The 24394-nt window shown below is 37.4% G+C and overlaps 1 protein-coding gene across 6 annotated transcripts in view; it reads left to right on the top strand.

Annotated features, from left to right (window-relative positions):
* The window catches only part of kcnab2 (potassium channel, voltage gated subfamily A regulatory beta subunit 2), a 120131-nt gene that overhangs the window by 44536 nt on the left and 51201 nt on the right, over positions 1–24394 (top strand). For 2 of the 6 annotated variants that reach the window (XM_031906327.1, XM_018095449.2), the window contains exon 3: positions 633–674. The exons of 2 other annotated variants lie outside the window; for them this stretch is intronic. In XM_031906327.1, coding sequence (XP_031762187.1) covers positions 633–674 — 42 coding nt within the window. Of the gene's footprint in view, positions 1–632; positions 675–17097; positions 17459–24394 lie in introns of those variants that run through there. 2 more of the 6 variants (XM_018095451.2, XM_012967345.3) reach the window with 2 other exon arrangements.

Raw genomic sequence — 24394 nt, forward strand, 5'->3', positions numbered from 1 at the left:
CCTTTGCATCTTATTCTTTGTGGTCTTTGAACGCAACAAACAGCAAACCGAGAGAAGGTAGATACAGCACCAAAATCAGGCCTTTACCTACTTACCTGCTGTTGATCATAAAATCTGCAGCACCGGCTGTCATGTACCACATGTATAAACCACCATATAACTGTGCTTTTCATATGCACTTGTTTTATAGCGGTATTGGTATGTACTTAACCCTGTATCTTTGTGTCTGTAACTAGTGATGGGGAAAATTTTTGCCAGGTTTTCCCTGCAGGTTTTTGCAAAATTTTCTGTGAAGCGAGATGGGACAGATTCACTCTTCACTATCTGTAACATCTTTAACAATATTTTTCTGTTCTAGGAGACCTCGGAGGAAATGTTTACTTGTTTCACGTTTGTAACATTTCTTTTCATTTCTTTTGCTGCCTATACTGGTTAATAGTAACTCATTGGAAGTGTACCTGTGCTACAGTAGGTTGAATGGGCTGTTGTAAAATATCAACACTGGGTGGTGCTGTCGTACTTCTGTCATAGTCAGTACAAGCATGTGTAAGAGATCTAAGAGAGCAAATACATTAGTAAGCACAATGTGAATTTTGCAATCTCTCTTCTTTTTTTCCCTTGTGCTTTCCAAGCGCTCGATATGGAAGCCCCAAACGGCAGCTGCAGTTTTACAGGTACCACTTTGCTATATTTGCCTTGACTAGAAATGCAAGTTTCCTCGTAATGTTTTTCTGTTAAAATGTACCATTAGGCTCAACTATAAAGTAGTATAGGGTTTGATTATACAATTGAAAAGGCTGAACAAATCCTGGTTAGTAAAAAAAATATAGGTTACTTGGTTTACTGTATCCGGGATTATAAAGGGCAGCAAATTTCCCGGAGTGTTACCTAGCACTGCAAAATAAAACACGAGCCCTCTTTACATGAGTACAATCTAGTGTGTGTCAGTCCATTAAAAAAAAGGGGGGGGGGGGGGGGAGCAGGCGGGGCATAAAATAAATAAATAAATAAATCCAGACCTGCATGTGATTGCAGTTGCTTTTATAATAGATTGTCTGTCTTTGTGCACCCAAATGTTGAATAACAATTTGTCTCTAAAAGACTCATGTCAGTGTCCCCTGCTGTGTTAAACTTGTTCACCACTAGGTGGCAGCCGTTGTTCATTGTTCCTTACCTTGATCTAGCCCAGTATCCGCAAAATATTGCTTTTTGGACAAGGAGCTAATTAATGTCCCAATTTTAGATGAATGACATGCCAATTGGTACTTAGAACTGCAAAAATGGGGAAAAATAAAAATACTTATTTTAATGTATGTATATTTTTATTCATATAGCAGTACTTAAGTACACAGCGCTGGACAGCAGAACAGTAAATGAATAGAAGAAACAGCCCACCTATTAATGTGCCTCTTAAAGCACTTACCAACAGTTGATTTCCTGTCACCACTTTTTATTGCGATGAGATGTTCCCTAACTCTTTCATTCAAATAAGTAGCCACTGGTTTAATATTAAAATAATTTTTGGTTTTGTTTATTTTTACAGGGACATTTTATTTAAACTCAGAACTAACTAACTGAACTAAATTACTTTGCATCTGTTACGCTGTTTACCCCCCACATCTGCATGACCCAATTGTGGATAGCCAATTTTTAAGGATGATACCAAAATTGGTGCTAACAAATGTATGAATTTTATGGGACTATCTGTTATTATTTTACTCCATTTAGCCTCTTGATATAGAACCTGAAGATATAGATAATATATATTTGGTAACAAATTGCATGTAGGATTTGTCTGCTACTTACACCAAATCTTGAAGTTAAAAGTTCTTGAACTCTATGTCTCATGTACCCAGGGGCGTTTCTGGCCCTGAGCTGCCTGAGGCAGCTGCTTGCTGCAATGCCGCCCCCCACACTTACCTTTACAGCTTCAGAGTGGGTCCGCATCGCTACTGTAGAGAACACTATTGCTCTCTCTGCACTGGCAGAGCTTATTTTCTGTTTTAGAAACTGGAAATTCAAATCTTACTTTCAAATTCAAATCTGACTTTTTGCCACCCATGGTAACTTTGGAGGTATGCATGTACCATAAATCAATAAACTATAGAGAAGGAAGCCATCTAATGCTTATACTTCACCACTAAGATCCTGACTGTACACACATAAACTACACAAGTTAACAGTGAAATATGCAAAACATTTAATGGTTATAATTACAAAATAAAAAAACGAAGCATACCAAAGGACATAAGGTTGCATCCCAGTGCCACATGGTCCCTATGCTTTGCCCTCCTTATGGGTTTTGCACCATTGGCTGCTTCATCAGAGGAAGTTTTTCTGATGAGGGATGTACCCTTATGTCGTTTGGTATAGTATGTTTAATTTTTTTTTATTTTGTAATTAATACACCAGTTCCCCATGAGCTTAAGTGCAATTCAGAATTATAAATTCTGGCATTTTATTGCTTCTAATATTTTGTTGTAGCTTTAGTTTTTTTAATCTTTTTTGGCATGTAGTGGAGCACTGATTAGAAATGCAAGGGATATTCTGTATAAACGCTGATCTTTACAAGTTGTGGGGAAGCTCAGAATATGTTGAGGTGGGCAGTCTGGCTTATTATAGCTTTCTGTGTGTGCAGCAGTATCTTGCAGGCACATTTATCTTTTCCAATAAAGCCTCTGCTATGCTTCTGGGGTGCTCCCTGTATTCCTTAATGTATTTTAACATACTAACATTTTTATTTTGGTGACCCTCTTGCTGACTGTTGTACTTGCCCATAAAAGTGTATAACCCCATTCATATCAAACCAAACATTTTGGGTTGCTTGATGAAACCCCCTGTTATACATGGCTGAACCTGCAAGTACCATCAGTAACTCCTTCATTGAATCAATGGGAAACCAAGGCATGTGGACTTCTTATTTGATTGAACAAGTGTCTAACTAAGTTAACTATACACAGGAAAGAGTTAATTAAAGCCACAATTCATGTGTTGCACCTACAAGTAGTAAATGAAACCTAAAGATGACCATGCATGGCCTGATCTCATACAGTATCTGACCTGTATAAAGTGTCCTCTATACTAAGGTGGCAGAATATTGGCTTATTGCCACCCCCCATGGAACCTGCTTAACCAACATCTGGCTGCAGATCATCCAGTTAATGTGGTCTTTTCCTGCATCATTGTTGGTCTGGGTGGCAAATGATCAGGTCAGCCAATGTGGTTCAGCCAAATCAAATAGATTCAGCCAAATAGATGCGCTTATTGTTGCCTAATGTAGAGACTCGTAAAATGAATGCATACAGAATGCAAGACCTATCCCAATGATTGACTCTAAAGGTCTCTATTATGAGTCACTGGCAGAAAAATGCATTCACTGGATTTAAACCTGCCCAATATGTGACTAGGGATGGCCAGGCCATAGGTTTGGCTTTCTATATGTCCAATACACTACCTCAAGGTGACAGAAGCTGTGTATGACCAGCATTATGCTATAATTTTGTATTTGTGGATATTATGATAGTTTATATATTAGGCACCAACATATTCAAAATAGCTGTACAATGAATCGGAGGAAAGAAGTGAGGCAGAAAGTAACATAGATATAAATAAAGGGGCAAGCATGTATTGAGAGATTAGGTCTGAGGGCTGTTCCCATGAGGATATATAAGGAAGGATGATGCTGCTCTTACTGGAAAAGATCTTTCCTTGAATCCAAAGGGGAAGTCTCCTTTATTCTAATGTCTAGGGATGGGTTTATGCGCTCTGGGAAGACCTATTAGTGAATAATAAGGAAAAAAAAAAAACAGTTGGTAAAAAAAGTCACTTAAAAATGGATAAGTTTGTGCTTCTAGCTTTACTATATGCAGAGTTTGCACAAATCACTGAGTGGCTGGTAATCCCTTTATGGTTAGTGAGTGCTTCCCAAACCGCTGATGAAAACATAAAGGAAGGACATTTATTATTTCTATGTTTTCATCAGCGGTTTGTGCAGCTCTTACTTATCTATGAAGAGATTGCTCATTTAATGAGAGTTCCTTAGTGCCTAGTGCTTTCCCTGTATATTTCAGAAGCACGAGTGGTATATTATTGTCTATAAGTCACTTGTTAATTGTGTATATTCTCATGTTAAGTTTTTATCTCTGTATTTATAGCTGTGGGAGATGTAAAGATTATCAGTAGCCTTGTTAGTGCATAGATCTCCATTTATCTACTGTATGTACATTGTATACAACACAAATGGCCTCACCGGTATAAGCTGACCTAGTTTCATCTGTCAAAAGCACAGCAGTCCCAAAGCAGCCAGGATAAGGGCCAAGCTCTGTAGATGGCTTAACACCTTTGCTTGTTGGAAAGGCCATAGGGTAAATGAAGATGAATAGTGGTAAGTTGAGGAAAGTCTCTTATGAACCAGAAAGATGTATTATAGCAGTGTCCATTACCTTCCAATTCCAAAGGATTAAATAGTGCACAGAAGATAGCAGCCAGTGTCATTTTCTGTAGCATGCAGCAAAAACAATCTGGTGACAGATAATCAAATGTGTCGTCTAATCTCATACTTTTATGTTATTAACAGTTGTTACCTGTGTTATCAATGTACCTTTTACTTTTAATGTTACACTTTATGCAGTGCTGTGTGTTATCCTAAAAAATACCTAGATTAAAAATTTGAACCCACCCACAAAAAGTACAACGTGGCACTTTGAAAGGGGTAAAATAAACCTATGTACGTGTATAGAGAGGGGAGATCTTGGTTAGGTTCCTATCAGCAACCTGTGTGATCATTTCTTCTGAATCTGAGCAGCTCACTGAACTTGGCTACTTTGCTGACAGTGATTAAGGATACTGAACAAGTTTATGTCTGACCCAGTAAGATAACAAGTGTACTTGTTAGCATTCTAGGATTGACAGAAATCATCTACTTCAGCCCATAACATATTGGGGATATCCAACAATCCCAACACAAGGAAAAATGCCAACCAAGATTGTACATCTGTGGGGTATAAATATGAACCATAGGTATGGATCTGCTCTGCCATTAGCTGTTGGTACAGTAACCCTTAAGTACACTAGCAGTATATATAACCTCACTGTTTGTGGTTGCTGTTGCCTTTTACCTTAGTGCACTTCTGAGCGATTCCTGTGAGAGAAAATCTTTTCTATTAGATTTTCAACATGATAATTTGAACTAAGGAAATAAGCAAAGGTACAAGTGTATAGTGAACTGGCAGTAGGTAGATATGAATTGAAATTCTCCAGGTAAAGCATTCAGTATTTGACCAGGTTGTGTATTGCTTTTTATGCATTTCGAAATCCATGCACACCTATTAATTATGTTAAATCATCAACCATCTTGTTTTGGCTAGAGGGCAAAGATCCACAGATAAGCATATAAAGGCTTACTTGAATTATCCAAGCCAAGAATTAAACAGCCACTTGTAGGGGATAAGTGCCTCAAGATTTGTTAAGCAGCTTCTTACATAGTTTTACTAAATTCTCTAGGGATATAGTTAAACATGCATTATGGGTAATGTATTGCATGGAATCACAAATTTTAGATAAGGCACATCTGGTGCTCTTTCCCCTATTTTACCTTTATATTTTGGGCAGTGTTTCTTTTGAGCTGCTTTAAACTTAATTGCAGTTTTATTGTGGCCACTCCAAAATTACATCTAATAAATTTTATTTAAAGGAGAAGGAAAGGCTAATAAAGAGTTAATCTCAAGCTGCAGGCATACCTTCAGTTGTCACAATAGTGCCCTTAAAGGAACAGTAACACCAAAAAATGAAAGTGTATAAAAGTAACTAAAATATAATGTGCTGCTGGCCTGCACTGGTAAAAGTTGTGTGTTTACTTCAGAAAGTCTACTATAATTTATATAAATAAGCTGCAATGTAGCCATGGAGGCAGCCATTCAGGGCTCTGACACATGGGGAGATTAGTCGCCCGCGACAAAACTCCCTGTTCGCGGGCGACTAATCTCCCCGAGTTGCCATGACCCGCCATCCCATCGGCGAACATGTAAGTTGCCGGCGGGATGGCACACGCGGTAGCGCGATTTCCCGAAATCGTCGAAAAAGACTCGCTTCTGCACAGACACCCAGACCAAGTGAACATGCTCATTTAGTAAGACTATGGGGCACATTTACTAATCCACGAACGTCCAAAAAGCATCCGAACGGCTATGAAAAAGTCATGACAATTCGTGCAAGTCGTAACGGCGACGAAAAAATTGCAAAAAATATGAAAAAGTCGCAAAATGTTCGTAGTAAATCAGCCCCTATGAGTCAGCTTCCTGCTGATTGGCTCAGATCCACATTCCTAAGGTGGGGAGTCAGTTCTTAGCATTCTTGAGGGAGGGAGGAGGAGCAGGAGAGAGCAGAAAGCAAAGAGCTGTGTATCTCTGGCAGAGGAAAACAGAAACAATCTTTTGACAGGGAACTCAGTGCAGCGTTTCTGTGAGTGCTTATGACTGTAATTACCTAGACCTTTGTGATAAAGCTTACTTAGTTTTTACCTTTCCTTCCCCTTTAATAAGGTGGTGCACCAGTTCTGCCCAGTTTTTTATAACCATGATGCTAAACTCTACTCCCCAGTTCTGCAATCCATGTGGCTCAGCATTTTCTAGTTACTTTAAAAACCCTGGTTTTGTGCAGCAGAGTTTCATGTATAGCATAAGGAATACAAATACTTGCTTTTTAAAAAGTTTCTACTTGTGGAGTACAGATATTGAGATCCATTAGCCTAAAACCCATATTCCAGAATGCTCCAAAATACATAAATGCTATTTTATTAAATAATTCTTATTTATGTTTTTAATTTCCTTATTTATACAATTAATAAAACATTGACTTGTACAGGTATGGGATCCCTTATCTGGAAACCCATTATCCAGAAAGCTCCGAATTACGGAAAGCCATAGACTCCATTTTAATCAAATAATTGAGAATTTTAAAACTGATTTCCTTTTTTCTCTGTAGTAATAAAACAGTGCCTTGTAATTGATCCCAACTAAGATATAAATAATGATAAAATAATCTTATTGGGTTTAATTAATGTTTTATTAATTTTTCAGTAGACTTAAGGAATGGAGATCCAAATTACGGAAAGATCCTTTATCCGGAATACCCTTGGCCCAGGCATTCTGGATAACTTGTCCTATACCTGTACTTGATGGTAACCGAGCTGCATAAATATGGAGGTAGAAAAAAGAATTGTATTATGTTCTTTACATTTAAAATTTTTTTTTTTTTTTTAGTAGTATTAGTAATTTATGTTTATGGATGCTATTATACCAGTATGACTGACTGAAAATTAGGCAAAGGGACATATGAAGATACAGGTATACAAACATTAGGGTTGTATTTGCCAGTCCTTGGCCATATTTCTTTCAGTATGATGATTTTTCTGGTGCCGGTATTAATCGTGTGTTTCAGGGTGAAAGACGGTCATGCATAAGTTTTTTTATGCTGGTTTATATAGAAACAATACTCCCAATATATGAGGGGAAAATCTATTTTATTCTGTAGAGATGCATTTAATGTTAGAAAATATTCAAAGAACACAACTTAAGTTCAAATAAAATGGCATTAATTTGTTTTGGTTTTTCTTGCTGGTGTAACCATTCCTCATAAAACTATATGTTCCCATGTCAGTGGGATTTTTCAGTAATTCATATTTCCTGGGAAAAATGCCTTATTTCTGTTAAACATGTAGGACAGTGTGGCAGTAAAATGTATTGCTGTAAGTATATTTGGAATGTAACCCCTCAAGCCTATTAGGCGCCCCGATCTGTATGCAGATTATTGTGTACACGTTTTAGTTGCTACTGAAGAGCAAGGTATTTAATAATTTAAAGTGTGTTTAGCAAGATGAAAACCTCCTAATACATTGACTATAATAGGTCTAATGGATTTTGCTTCAACACTGTAATCATATGGGATTTTATAAACCAATTGCCTTAGACATTCAAACCGTGCATGACACTCCCATAAACAAGAAGGATTGTTCAAATCTCACGTACATCTTCCTGCGATCCTTTAATCTTGTTTTTTAATGAGGAGAACGCCAAAACCTCGGGTGAGTTCATCTTTGCTGTTGATGCAATAGAGAGAGAATTTTGGCAGCTTTAGACTTATCTATTCAGTACATTTCTTTGCTTCATACAGGATTTTAGTACTGAAAAGAGGAAAGTTTATAGCCAGGTAATGTCCATTCTTTTACTGGTGTATATCTTATGGTTTTACCTATTTATATCACAATGCAAAACATATATTGACATTTGCAAGTACAAGTATTGGTATTTGTAATTTATTGTGCTCATTCCTTGAAAATTCTTACATTAAGGTTTAGTACACTGCAGTCACTTTTTGCAGATATTTTCTTTTGGAACCCTAAGCCTATACGTTTGCATGAATATCCAACTGCAATGCCGCCTTCCTAAAAATTTTGCATTTGCTTCTGTTACCTGCAGTTTTTTAACAGCTATACACGAAAATAGTGAGATGTGCGAAAATATTTTCAGGTTGTTTTACAAACAAAAAACTGATTGTAATTGGTTTCTCTGGCGTTCCGTTGTAGCTGCAATCTTTCCAAGTAGAAACTTATATATAGAAATACTTTACACCCAGGTTTTTGTATAGATAGCGTTAATGTTACAGTTCAGATTTATGTGAAAGTATTCTGCAGACTAGGGTTTCAGTAAGATCTGATAACACATTGATTCCTATGTAATGGGATCTACCTTATAATAAATCACCACCAAGTCCTCTTGTTTACTAAGAGGCTATATAAAAGATAGTCTGAATTTTGCCCACAACCCATTTCTATGTGCTTTTTTTTTTTTTTTTATATTTTGTCTTATAGTAGTTATTATTTTGTAGTGGAACATGTTTATGCAACTGTATCAAAAAGGTAAGGATAAGTGTTATTGGACATCTTCAGTTGCTTTATTATAGTTATCATCTTTATCAATACCGCCTACATCCATATATAGGTAGATCTTTTTTTTATTTGATTTATTGCTGTATAATAGTGGAAATATTCATTAGTTCCGTTTTGGAAATAAATAGCTTTCTAGTTATGGTAACCCTGGTGGGTCCAATAGTGAATGTCTCAAGGTATCATTTTAGTTGGAGGAGGAGAATGCTAATTGTTTAGCTATATTATTGGGCTGTGTACCATTTTTTTTTTTATATATTACGTATGTTAGCACATACCACTTTTTTTTTTTCCCTGTAATGTTTTTATATGGTTTATCATTCCATGTAGTTTAAAGAGATTATTTTATATACATGTTTGCCTCCTCTCTTTGTGTTTTAACATGTAGCCCCTGTGGTTCCTTTCAAACTGATATAACAGTGGCAGTATTTTTTTGTTTATGCCATCAGAACTTGTCAATAACTTCTCATTAGTTTTGTTTAGCTTATATATTGTCCGTACCTAAAGGAATGCATTTAACAAAAATGCCATATCCTCACCACATCTTGTCAGGAGGTATAGCCTGTCTTATTTATTTATTGCAAATTTTAGTTAGCAGAGTCTTAATTATTTAGTGTTTCATGTGCATCCTGTGCTGTGATTTTGCTTTATATTTAAGCTTGAGGCTACATGCACATTTCTCTGTTCATTGTTCTAGGCAATGCTCCCTTTTTTCTGGTTCACAAAAATATCTTTTTTGCACACTTTTAATAACAAGTGTGAACAAATCATTTTTTTGTGTCTGCAGGAAGGAGAGTTGGTCAGAACAAGTAGAAAATGTTTTGTGTGCGTGGCTTAGGAGGGACATTGGTTGTAGGTACTTCTACATGTCCTACTTGGTCAGTAATTGGGTCTTAAGAAGTCAGATTGATGCACCCTATTTAAATTCCCAAGTAAGTCATACAACATATTTACGGGGGCACTGTTTCATTATGCTTGTCGCCACGTTATAAGTTATAATAAATTGACTGACTTGCCACCCGTGGGGCTTATAATGCAAATTAGAGTATTATTATGAATGTGAGATGGAGTCTCCTGCAATGTTACCATGGCTCTGGGGAGTAGTGGTTTGTTAAGGAGAAGTCAAAGGCATCACTTAGTGAAAGTGTTTTTTTCCCCAGGCATTGCACTTATTAGTCATTAGGAACCTTCTTGGGATGTCATGGCTGGAGACTTCCTGAGCCTGCTGTATACCCTTTCCTATAAAATTGCAAATTTCTAGACAGAAGCCCAAGCCTATATCTCTCATACACTGTATATCTAAATAAGAGTGAGTAATATAAGGGTTCATATTCTGAAGAATCTTGGTAGAGTTACCTTAAGCCACACTAATGGCAGAATTAATGCATGTTTACCAGGTTACCCTGCTTGGTTGCTAGGGGAAGTTGGACCCTAGCATTGTATCATAATTATTATTTTAAATGTGACCTGCCCTGTTAGATAAATTGACCACTGTAGTTATTTGAAAGTTATCTAACTAATTTATTGTGCTAATGAAGTTAGTAATATAAAGGGGCTCATTTACAAACACTGGGCAAATTTGCATGTGACGGTAACCCATAGCAACCAATTGCTGCAGATTGAACAATGAAAACAAACAGTGGATTGGTTTATACGGGTTACTGCCCAATTACAAATTTGCCCAGTGTTTATAAATGAGCCCTAAGGGCTATGACACATGGGAAGATTAGTCGCCCTGCGACAAATCTCCCCGAAATGCCATCCCGCTGGCTAGAATGTAAATCACCGGTGGGATGGCATACACGGCGGCACGATTTGCCGAAGTTGCCTTGAGAGGAAACTTTGGCGACTTCCGCAAATCGCGCCGCTGCGTATGCCATCCCATCAGCGATTTACATTCTAGCCGGTGGGAAGGCATTTTGGGGAGATTAGTCGACCGTGACAAGGGAGATTTGTCATGGCGTGACTAATCTTCCCGTGTCACAGCCCTTAAGAAACGAAGTGAGATATTTTGGTGAAGTTACAATATCGCATTAAAGATAAGATTTATAACGATTTATCTATACTATACTTTACTATATCTAAAGTAAATACATGCATTGCCTGTTACATGTTTTCATCTGAAGAATAAAAATGTTGTTCTGTTGCACGGCAATGCCTTTTTTTCTCGTCTTGGGCACAAAACAAAGGGTAGGGCCAGCACGGCCACAGAAACATCATATAGTTCATAGAAACAGATTCTGCACCCACAGGACTTGAACAAAAATAATACATTTATTAACAAGTGGAACTAACGTTTCGGCTGTGGACACAACCGAAACCTTAGTTCCGTGTGTTAATAAATGTATTATTTTTATTTAAGACCTGTGGGTCCGGAATCTGTTTCTATGGACTGTATGATATTGCTATACTGCACCCCAGGCACATTGGCTCCATTAATAGACGTCAGTCCCTGCATTTCTCTGCATTTTCTTTGCATTATATATAGTAAAAATGCTTCAGGGTCTTACACTTTTCAGAAATAACAGGTACAGGGCCCCTGGCTGATGTCATTGGTTTGTAAGTTATTCAGTACACAAGTAGCAGATCAGTACATTGCTGCCATACTAAATGAGAACCTTGCTTACTGCTTAGAGTTGCATTGGGTATATTTGTATTGTCAAATTGCAAATTACCGTATTCAGGAAGCTGAATAAAGAATTATAGCAGTTCTGTTCTTAAATTTACCTTTCAGCTTTACAAATCCCTGTGGATGTGAAAGGGTTACTCTCCTGCAAGCTCTGTAGAGAGGCAGCTCTGTGCACGCTTACAGGAAGCTTAGCTAATTCTTACAGGAACCTCGGTTAGGTTAATGGCTATTGATTAATATTAGGTGAAACTGTAGAACACTTTTTGAATGCATTTGTGTGTTTATCTTACACCGCAAATTAGGCTGGAACTTTTAGAAGGGTAATTGATCCTTTCAGATCTCTTCAGCTGACAAATCAGACCACTTCTGCTGAGTCTGTCTGCTGCTTTCTGAGCACTCTTCTTGCAGTGCATTAACTAATATAAACGGAAAAATATTGCTGTGCTTTATTACAGCATAGATTCTGCAATCGCTTTATGGGCTTCCAGAGCACTTACACAAACACCACTGAAAGGATCTTTATTGGAAGGATTATTGTCCTAGGTGCTGTTAAATATTAGTGACTTGAAACCGTGCAATAGAAACACTGTGTTTAAGTTAGAAATCTTCTTATGGGGAGTGTAAAATTGTCCTATATGTTGTACATTTATCACCTTTAATACTTTGTGGATTGTCCTAATATAACATATAAAGTTGTTTATTTTTAATCTTTTTTTAAATATGGATTTTAAGGCAAACAAGTACAGGTATAGGATCTGTTACGCAGAATGCTTTGGACCTGGGTTTTGAGTTATTTGATTATAATGCAGTCTATGGAAGATAGTCTTTCTGTAGTTTGGAGCTTTTTGGATAACTGGTTTCTGGATAACAAATCCTATACCTGTATTGCCTTCTCAAATCTTGACAAATAACATTCTGAAAATACTAGAAGGGAGACATTTACTTCCTGTTATACAATTAGGAATGCTATAGTGATTAGAGCAATTTTTGGCACTGTAGTAAAAAAAGACCTGTTTGACTCTTATCTGGCTTTGTTTGAGTTTTTGTTTCCTCTTTCAGCCATTAATTCAAATGTTAGTTTATAGTTTTGTATTGTCGCTGTTTCAGGGTACCTGTAAGTCACACACTTATATTTCCAAGATTCTTTCCAGTGGTGTAATAGAAGCTAAAGGCCCCCACAGCAGAATTTTCATAATTTGCAATTTAGTTAGGGCCATTGGAGACCATTCTTCCCCTTTTCTCATACTCCTGTGCTGGACAGTCCATTTATATAATATTTGTATGTGCCTGTTGGACTTGCCTTCTAATCTTCTCTCTGTGGGAAGCAATTATATAATAGACAATATTTTGTCTGAAGTACTATTTATTTATTTATATATATATATGTTGCAAAAAAACTACACAGAGAATGTTCCCAGTCAGAGATGTCAAGTTTTTCACTGTGCTTGACCTCTCTGACTGGGAACATTCTCTGTGTAGTTTTTTGCAACATTTTTTGCAACATATATCTTTTGCAAAATGTATCCATTTGCCTACTAGCTACATGATTTTAAACTTAACCTTGTTTTCCAGCACTGCACTCCCATTCTATTTGCCTGTATATGTTGACATTTGAATTTACCTTGCTCTGGTGGGTGTGGGGCTTGTTTACACTGGTTGCCATGGTAACTATGGCCTTTTTTTTTTTTTTTTTTTTTTTTTTTTTTTTTTTTTTTGGGCGCCATTTTATGGGGTGGGGGTATTTACTGTGGGTGTTGGGTTATGGTCTGTTGGTTTGTCCCTGAGGAAGAGCACTGGTTGTGCTCAAAACGTTGGAATTTTTTCAATAAAAACACTTTGGTATAGATGAATAAATGTGAGGCCGACGTTTCAGTTCCCGTCTGGAACTTTCATCAGGGACAGTAACATCTCAGCGTAGTACAAACGGTTTTAAGCACAAAAGGGCGCCAAGATTGTTGCTAGGCAACCACTAACAAACACATAATGTGACAAAATAATATGGAAAACACAAAAAAACATGTTACAAAAGTGCATACAGGTATAGACATGTAAGGACAATGTGTCCAGGGCCAAAGGGTACGTAAATGAGGGGATCTCAGTATGTGGCAACAGCTGGTCGTTTTGCAACACTATAGGGTTGCAAAACATGAAAAGTCCCAACCCCTCTCTACTCCCTTAACACTGGGAAGGAACCGCTAGTACAGTGGAACAACACCAGGGTACGGAACTTAAGGCACATTACCAGACTGGTTGCGTCGCCGTTGCTAGGCAACCATCCCCATAGTAGTGAGCGGACATCATAAGCCACATAGTATTAAGCCGTCCGTATAGAGAGGAGGAAGCTATTGTATATAAGGAGCCAACGGCAGGCGCAAGGGTCACCATACTAATAAACCCGGTATCGCCGCATACGCTCACTTATTAGTTAAGAGCGCGCCGGACTCGGGGTACCGCCAGGATGCGCAGTATGCTGGGCCCATGGGACACGCAATGCCTTCTATGGAGCTCACATGTGGGTATAGTGACAACAGTATATACTGGTGCCAAAGCCCTCCGCAGGGCATATACTCATACCGGGTGCCTAAGCCCTCCGCAGGGCATATACTCGTACCTGGGGTAAGGGGGAAACGCCTACCCACCCCCAGTGTACAGCGGACCAACCCAGACAAAAGGGGGAAGATATGCCCCCCGCGGGGCAATACACATTAATGCAGAGAAGGGGCATGGGTACGCCAGCTACCCAAATGCAACACCTATATGGAGGGAATCGCAGTAACCAAAGTAGCCACTAGAGGTCATGTGTAAAGTATATAGTACTTGTAGTACCCAAGCCCAGCAAAAGGAATTGCAACAATGTTGCTAAGGGAAAAGTACATAGTAACAAAATGTATAGTACTACGTAGTACCCAAGCCCAGCAAAAGGAATTGCAACAATGTTGCTAAGGGAAAAGTACATAGTAACAAAATGTATCTGGTAGAAATGAAACCATGAAATAAATGGTAACAAGTGATCATGGTGTGGAAAAGTATGCCAAGGGGCTATAAAACAGATACAGTTCAGAGTCCATTCTCGAAAAGAGGAAAAATATATAACATTAGATAAAACAACCTAAGGGCAAAGTCTCATTAAGACCACGTGGAGCGACACAGTCCAATTTATGTATCCAGTGAGAGATATATATATACACAATAGAAACCTGAACCATCCAGGGCTGCAGTCTACATCCAATGATATAGAATTATAATGAACCCCACAGCATCCCTGCTTCTAAACACACAGCCGCAATTTGAGAAGTGTAGTGAGTCATTTCAGAATAGGCTTTCCTTTAACTGTCCAATTCACTTTATGTAAATGTGATCTAACAAAAACACTGTAGCCACAGTCTTACACTGTGTTTTTCATTTGCCCTTGCCCTCTGTTAAATGTGGCTTGTAACTTGCTTACCTTTCTTGCTTCTTAGAAGCAAGTAATCTTCACATAGTATAGCATGTAAGCAATGGAACCTCTGAAACTGGTGCACATTTCCTCTCATTACTAAATGAAGTGTTGAATTCGTTAGAGAACATAATCTTCTACAACTATGCATAATGAGAATTTCCAGGCCTTCAAGATTAAAGTAAATTAAAAGCATTAATATTTTATGACTCAATGTTGGGATGCAGAAACATTCTCTTGCAAGTGTTTGATTCTGTTTCCCCCAGATATGGGGATGCCTTTTCTGGGTGCTGCTTATTTCAAAGTAAGAGGAAGAGAAACTGTATTTTCTAAGTAATACAGAAATATTTTCAAAGCATTTTTCCCCATAAAAAATGGTCCAAATAAGGCAGTAGTAGCGACAATGTTTATTTAAGGGCCCGGCTTTGTGATTCAGTCTTTGTTGAGGGGCTCCTATAACGAATACAATAAAGAAAAAGCACAATAACACCCTGCACAACATTTCAGGGAGGTGTAACCCAATCCCTTCCCCACGTGCATGGAATTGTGCTTTCTTTATTGTATGTGATACTGGTGGGATTGTACCAGAACTATCCACTTGACCCCCCACTTCTTTTTTTGTATGAGATTTATACCCCCTTAACTAAAAGCAATGTGTGTATCAGTCATAATTCCTAAGATAGTTTTTCCTCTGTATGTGCCCTGAAAATTGCCATTTTGAGTACTAATGACTGCCCCTGGGATCATACAATTCACAGTGCATACAAACAATCTAAGGCACACAAATGTTGGACAGAGAGAGCTCTGCCTTTTACCCCCAGACTGCTCTCTGTTACAGCTGCATTATTTCTTGCCAGGTGATCTCTGAGGGAGCACACAGACCATCACAGAAAAGGGCAATATTTACTGATATATATTCCACTTTGGTAAGATTCTTTAATAGGCCACCCACTTCTGTGGGTATGGTTTTCTTTTTAACTGAGCATAGAGGTATTTTAAACAAATTTACTGTAAGACTCATGACACGCCGGGAGATTTCACTTATTTCCAGTGGCCTGCAGTAGCCCAGATTTAACCACAGGGGACAAATCTCCTTGTGTACCATAAGCCTAACAGCACTTCAGTATGAGCCCTCCTGCTGCTCTTTCAAGCCCAGAAAGCTGGTTCTTCTACTCTACCGCGCATGCACACTGGGCCGCGTCCAAAGAGAAGATCTGAGAAGAGGAAGAAGAGTGTGACATGGTGGTGCTCCTACACAAATTCTCTGAACTGCTTTCATTTTCAGCAGACAGGAGCACCAGCCTGGGGGGGTTAGAGAAGTGATTAGAATCTCTGGAGGTTCCTAACATTGGCAACTCTGCAGTGATTACACGTTTTCTTCTTCTTTAAAGACATTAGTCAGATACTTATAGAATGCTAAACAACAAAGACAAACTATTGTTGTGCACCACTAAAATTGTTATCTTGGGACTTTGGATCCTTATTAAATAAAAGTTGCTGAATAATTACATTTTTACATTTATTTGGGTTGAATATCCCTATATTGTGGATAACAATGACCATCTGTTACTAACTCCAGATAGTATGTCTCTCTCTGTATGTAACTGAAACCTTTGCAAAGTTGTACTAGAGTGAAAAAGTTTTTCAAGAAATCTTGATTAATTTAATAATAATAATTACATAGATGTTAATGCTTTTCTGCTTTTGTCTTAAGTGGTTCCATCTTACTTTTATGCAGCAGTTATTTTTTATTTGTATCCTCAAACTTATTTTCTTATCCTGCATGTGTGCTATAGTATGCATACCAGCAAAAATGCATTCTAAAGAGAGCTTAGTTATGCATGATAAGTTCAGTCTTTTTGATTTGCTTCTTAAGTGACTGTAGTTTACTTTGTTGTCCATGTTGAAACCGATCAGGTTCATCTTTTATTGTTTTCTCTAAGTTCTTAAGAACTGGGTTCATTTACCAGGGGAGATCGAATGACCAATGACATGCGTGTGTACATGTCTCTGTGGTGTCTTGAACAAAGAGAATATATAAAGGTCCATTAATTAGTAGAACCAACTAGTTGTCTTATCCACTTACTCCGAAAGTTTGTGCTGTTCACAGAAAAATGTTTGTAGCACAGAGAGCAAGTTGCAGTGACTACAGAGTCTCACCCATTAAAAGAAATCATGCGTCTTCTAAATCTATGCATCTGGAAAATTCACAGATTCCTAGACCAGACAGCAAAATGCTGTCCATGTCATACAGCGGGAGCTTGAAAAGTGTACTTAGTAGATATCATTCCGATTGGGGAATAAACCAGGTCCATCAAGTCGATGTGGTGGAACTCCAACGCCTCCGGGAAGTGAGAGTAGCTGCACATGTGAAGAACATGGAAGAATTTCTCAAAATGCACGGACTTTCACTGAATGAATGTACAGCTCGCAAAACAGGCATGAAGTATAGGTAAGATTTGCTTTAGATACTGTGTGCTTGCTAAGAGAGCTGATTAAACCAAAAACTGATGCATTAAAATGTAAGTGATTTCATATGTGTTGGGCATTCCTGGGTAATATATAATGTAATATAAATAAAGTATTGAAGACGCCCTGACCTGTTGGATAAGTTGGCCTTTTGTAATATATATAAATATATATATACTGTACAAGCATGTCTTAACATATCAAGTAGCACTTTAAACACTTTATATTCGCATTGAATCTATGTATGAAGCTTTTGAGAAGAGGGGCTATTCATGCGCTGGTGGATCTTGCTGTGTTGAATAATTGAAATACATACTTTGTCGTATCTATACTCACTTACTGACAATATAACTGTTAGCTGGCAGTGCAAAATATTGGCTGCCAGTGTTAGAAAGGGGGCTTTGGAACTGCATAATTCTTGTACAAAATCACTAAAACATTAAAGGTTTGAAGAAATTTTACTAAAGTATTTTTGCACAGGATCTTTTCATTAAGAGCATATAAGCCGTTATGTTTAGTTCCTGCTTCATGCACACTTGTTAGGTAAAAGCTTTCCTTGGTATTTCAGATATAAATAATGAATTAGTGCATTGTGACAGACTCAAGGGGTTTATATGTCTGAGCATTGTTCATATATTGTCTTTGGGTAGAGGTTTCTCCCTACTTTATCAGCTCAGGGTGTTTATATGGCTCAGCATTGTTCATATATTCATTATTTTTTTGAGTGGTAGACTATGTAAATAATCCAAAAATGAATGAGAGATTCTGCACTTGTGGAATACTGAGGGTGAATCATTAAAACTTGATGTTTAAAAGTATTACCAAGGGGATAGCTATAACTGTAGACCACAGGAATGGTAATGAAATTCAGCCTTAGCTTCTGTAGCTTTCCACTGTGGGAGAATGCAGGCCTATAAGATGCTTAGCAGATATGTGTAAAAATGTTATATAATGTCCAAGCACCCATTCCCATTTCAGTAGTATTGGTCTCTTTTATCTATCCCTATTCTCTCATTGGATTAAAGCACCAGTTGCCAAGTGACTTAAAACATTGGGAGCCAATTTTAATTATATTAATTAAGTAGAGTAATACAGACCCACCCTCCTTAAATTAGAGTGGTGTTCTGCAGGTATTCCCATGCTTATACAATTCATTAAATAACACTGTTCAAATTATCAATATAAATATTTACAAGATGTTTTTTTAAGAAGCAGACAGAAAAATCCAATCCAGACCTCTCTGGGAGCAGTGTAACTACTTTTAATTGCAGTAAATGGCGGGTATAAAGGCTGGTTCTGGTGTCTCAGCAGCTAATAGCACAAAGTGCCCCAATCTTAATGTGACCCTTGACTGCCGTCATGTCTGAATCTTCCATCCCTCACTCCTAGTCAACCTTCTGCCGATTTAAAAAAACAAAAGACATATATTTCAGACATGATCCATAATGGTACATCTGTAGCATTATCCCAGAGATAATGCAGAAACTTATGAGCAAAATGCAATCATAGACCATTTTTATAGACAAGTGGAATCCAGATTGCAGTTTAGTTTTTCACAGTGAAAGGGTAAAATCACTATAATACACTCATTACTGCAAGAAGACTAGACTTAGTACCACGATTACAGACTCAACTGAAGGGGCTAAGTGAGTCTAAATGTCATTTCAGTATTATGTTGGATCCCTGGATAGAAAAATCAGATTTAAAAAATGTACATTGGAGCCTACTGAAATTTCCATGGCTCATTTACTTAGCAAGCCAATGCGCACACATTCTGACATAGTAGCAGCTTAATATAATGTAATTTTCTTAGGGGTATATTTATCATGCTTTGTAAAGGGTGGAGTGAAGCAATTAAATTTCACCAGTTGGCAAACCAAAGCAAAGATCTGATTGGCTGCTATGTGCAATATCACCGGTAATGTTTTACTCCACAGCATGATAAATGTAGCAATTAGACTCATATTCCACTTTTAATCCTTCTAGTGCACATACAGGTATGGGACCTGCTATCCAGAATGCTCAGGACCTGTGGTTTTCTGGAGCAATAAGCGCCAGAAAATAAATAAATTAAATATATATATATATATATATATATATATATATATATAGATATATATATATAGATATATATATATATATATATATATATAGATATATATATATATATAGATATATATAGATATATATATATATATATATATAGATATATATATAGATATATATATAGATATATATATAGATATATATATAGATATAGATATATATAGATATATATAGATATATATAGATATATATAGATATATATAGATATATATAGATATATATATATAGATATAGATATAGATATATATAGATATATATATAGATATATATATATATATAGATGTTCAGCCGAAAAAGGCTGAGGTGTTCAGCCGAAACGTCAGTTCACTGATTTACCATTAAAAGTTTTTTATTTTTGTACTTAAGTCCTGTGAGTGCGGCTTCTTTTCCCATTTCGTGTTCGTTCTGACTTTGAGGATTGCACCCAGGCCAAGCTGTGGATTATACGTGAGTGCCAGTATAAATATTTTAAACATTAAATAAACCAAATGAGATTGTTTTGCTTCCTATAAGGATTCATTATATCTTAGTTGGGATCAAGTACAAAGTACTGTTTTATTACTACAAAGTAACAGGAAATCATTGTTAAAAATCTGAATTTTATTTCGTTAAAATGGAGTCTATGGGAGTTGGCCTTTCCATAATTCAGAGCTTTCTGGATAACAGAAATAACAAAATTAATCTGACAGAGCTAATTCAATAAGTAAGAAGTACACAATATTTTCATAACTGTGCACAATCTAACTCCTGCCAAATTCACAGCCAATCACATAACACTCTAATTCCCTATGTCCCATAACCTGCTCACCCACACTACTGATCACTTGCCAGACAGCTATCACTGGGCCACAATTTGGAAATAAGATGGACTTTATACTTTGGAACAGTGAAGGGAGAAAAAGGGAAAGACTAGGAGCAATAGAAAGTTGAAGATGGGCCAAACAGAAGAGAATAGTAGAACAATGAGGATGGGATAGAAAAGCAATAGAGCTCAAGTAGAATGGCAATAGAAGGGAGAAAAGAAAGGGGTAAGCGCATACTCTTGGTGCGTGTAACTGTGTATCCTATTGCTGCAGTTTAAATTTGGTGCATTTCTTTGTGTGAGATCAGTATATTCAACAGAAGGCTTCTCTGTGGAGGCAACCCCAGCACAATAAGTGCTTTTATTATTATTTTGAATCCTGTTGCTATTATTTCAGCCCTAGACTGACTCACTTCACCTTCTCCACTGCATGAAAGTGAATCAGTCCCACAGCAACTATTTTGATGAAGTTAGCTTTGTTATTGCAATAAAGCATCAGTGTCCAAATGAATGGATGCACAGATTAACTTGTTCTTAAATTGAATTATTAATGGTTATTGTATTAAGATTTAAGAGTGCTTTACTCATAAAAGTCCATTAAGTGGATAATATTGCTTGAAAGGGGTTAATCTTGATTTCCTCTGCTGGGTGGAGGAGGTTCTTTGTTTATTGTGCCTGGGGAGCAGCAGTGTAATTTAATTCTAGCTACTGGTTGTTTATGGGTTTATTTCAACGCACCTGGAGTTTCTGGTTGTCTAATCCACCCTCACCTGGTCACCTGCAGTAACGGCTTAATCGCCTCATTTGCACCCAAATTGTTTGCTTACCTCATGTATATAAAGGCTTGGAAGTTGCACTCAATGTCTGTGGCACATGGGGAGATTAGTCTCGCCGCAACAAATCTCCCTTGTCGCGGACGACTAATCTCCCCAAAATGCCATCCCACTGGCTAGAATTTAAATCGCAGGTGGGATGGCATACACAACTTCGGCAAATCGCGTTGCCGCATATGCCATTCCACCGGCGATTTACATTCTAGCCGGTGGGATGGCATTTCGGGGAGACTAGTTGCCCACGACAAGGGAGATTTGCGCAACTAATCTCCCAGTGCATCACAGCCCTAAAAGGTCTAGAGCAGGGACCGTATATATATGGTTGTACATGCAATTATAATACACTAATCTTTGTTTGAACCAAAAGACCCTTGGTGCTGGTTGTGTTTGATTTGTTATCTATATATAATATATTTGTATATATTTGTATGTCAGGAAAAACATGCACCCAACCTGTACTCTAGTCTTTCCACTCACACCTTGCAAGACAGGAAAACTTGGGAGCAGAGGAATTATGTACCTTCCCAGTCTGACCCACACCAAACCTGCATCTTTCCACTTTGTAGTCACTTCTGCGCGTGCCTTAGGTTTCAAGACTGGAAAACTTCAGGAGCAGAGGAATTGTGTGCCTTTCCAGTCTGACCCCTCCCTAACCTGACTTAAGGCTAATGGCACACCATGCGTATGGCGTATATTTTTGGCAAGCTGAAAAACGCTTGCCAAAAATATGGGTCATATGCTCCTACCTGTGCCTGTACCCAAATGAATGGAATATGCCTGGGTGCAGGCACATGTAACCAAAATCCACCTAAATGCAAAGTCTCGTGTTTTCAGGCGAATATTGGCTACATGTACCATGGTTAAATAAGATACAAAACTGAGAAAAAACAGCAATGGAAATACTTACTGTATATACAGGAGTAAATGATATATATTATTTGTTCTTCTGTGCTTTGCTTCAGACCATAAATCACGTACATACCATATTGAAAATATATAGAATATTTTGCCACAGCTTTTGAATAACATATTGTGATTTTCATTCTAACTGCCACCTGCCATGCTGCTGGCACATTATAACGGCTTCTGTGTCACACTTTGATAAATCTGCCCCAAGTATGTTTCTTAAAATGAATATTAAAACATGAATATGGCTTTGGTTTTACTCTGCAGGAAAACGTGATTGCTTCTGCTTTCATAATCCATAAAAGTCAATGCTGTAAAGTAACAATCTTATTCCGAGCCACTAGATGGCAGACGTTACTTTGCATTACTCATGAACCAAAGCATACAGTATATGTGCCATTCTAGGCAAACTACACACATTTGCAAGCTTTACTGCCCCCAACCCAAATTTATATTTTTAAGAATAATCTTAAATGGATAGCTGCAAAAGAACCCAAGCAGTTACTGTACAGTACAGGTATGGAACCTATTATCCAGAATGCTAGGGACCTGGGGTTTTCCGGAAAAGGGGTCTTTCCGTAATTCAGATCTCCTACCTTATGTCTACTAAAAAATGTATTTAAACTGTAATTAAAACCAAAAGGATTGTTTTGGCTCCAATAAGAATTAATTCTATCTTAGTTGGGATCAGGTACAAGGTACTGTTTTATTATTACAGAGAAAAAGGAGATGGCCCTTCCGTAATTTGGAACTTTCTGGATAATGGGTTTCCTTTTTTTTTTTTTTTTGTAATCATAAAACTGCACCTGGTACTTGATCCCAACTAAGATATCATTACTTTTTATTGGATGCAGAACAATCACATTTTTTCCTCATACACCGAGCACTGCATTCTTACTCTGCACACCCACTAGAGACTGGGCTTGTGTACCATTCAAGGTTGGGTAGCTGACCTACTGCCAGCGGCATTTGAACATCTGTTCACAAATATTCTCAGATAAGGCTTGAATCCTGAACAAGAAATAAATGGATGAAGGCTTGACCCTTTTAGAAAGAAAGTGGGCTACACAATTTTCTAATTAAAGCACACTAAAATCCCTGCTTTATAGCATACAAATGTAGCCATTGCTAGATCCTCAGATAGTTCATCCTAATATTACATCCATTAAAATCAGATGCCATTTTGCTTTTTTAAAAATACATTCATTTAAAAAATGCAACATGCTGCGTTCCACCTGCCACTTACATGCACCTGTGTTATTAAAGAAATTGAATGTTAAATCCCTGTACCTAACAGATAGCAGGTACCATCTGGTTACCTTATGCACGCCATCATCTTCTTTGGTCTATCCCAATTGGCAATATGTAATAAAAGACATAAATAATAAAAATTCACAAAAACAGGGAAAGAAAAGTAATTTTGTAATGTAATAATATTCCTTACACCATTTCCAGTGGCATAGCTATATGTGCCTGATCCAACCGTGGCCACTAGGTCTGCTCCCTCTATGAATTTGTCCATGAGGAAGCTAGGGGCCTCATTGTCACATTCATCTTACTTACATTACTGACCCTTAGTACAACTGGGGGTCTCAGCTGAAGGGATTCTACTTTAACCTTTTTACCCTTCTCATAATGAAGTGTACATCCTTTTCAACAAAACTATTAATGAGCTATGTTCAACACCTCAGACCTAGCAAAATACTATAAACCATTTTATGAAATGAAAGAATGAAAAAAATCTTTCTTTTTCTGCCTGTAAGAAATGTTGCTGAAGTTATTGCTGAAATGATACCAAAATAATGTGGAGTAACATATTACTTTTGATATCCATTGCTACACCACCCACAGCTATTTCACTATTCTCCAAACATAAATGGAATACTGTGTTAAAGTAGAACTAATGCTTCATACATATAATTAATCAATATGAAAGTTAGCTATTTGCTAAATACTTTGCATTTTCTCACCTATTATTTGGCAGTGGCACACGGAGTGATTCTCCATGCCGTAAATGAGATTTTCCACCCAGCAACCTGTTTTTATATTTCAACAATATGTGTATATTTACTTACTAGCCTCTTATTGTTATTCATTAGCTCATCTCACAGGATTTCCAAGTGATATCTACAGTGGTGTGAAAAACTATTTGCCCCCTTCCTGATTTCTTATTCTTTTGCATGTTTGTCACACAAAATGTTTCTGATCATCAAACACATTTAACTATTAGTCAAAGATAACACAAGTAAACACAAAATGCAGTTTTTAAATG

The sequence above is a fragment of the Xenopus tropicalis genome, chromosome 7, assembly GCF_000004195.4.
Source record: "Xenopus tropicalis strain Nigerian chromosome 7, UCB_Xtro_10.0, whole genome shotgun sequence".
Lineage (NCBI taxonomy): Eukaryota > Metazoa > Chordata > Amphibia > Anura > Pipidae > Xenopus > Xenopus tropicalis.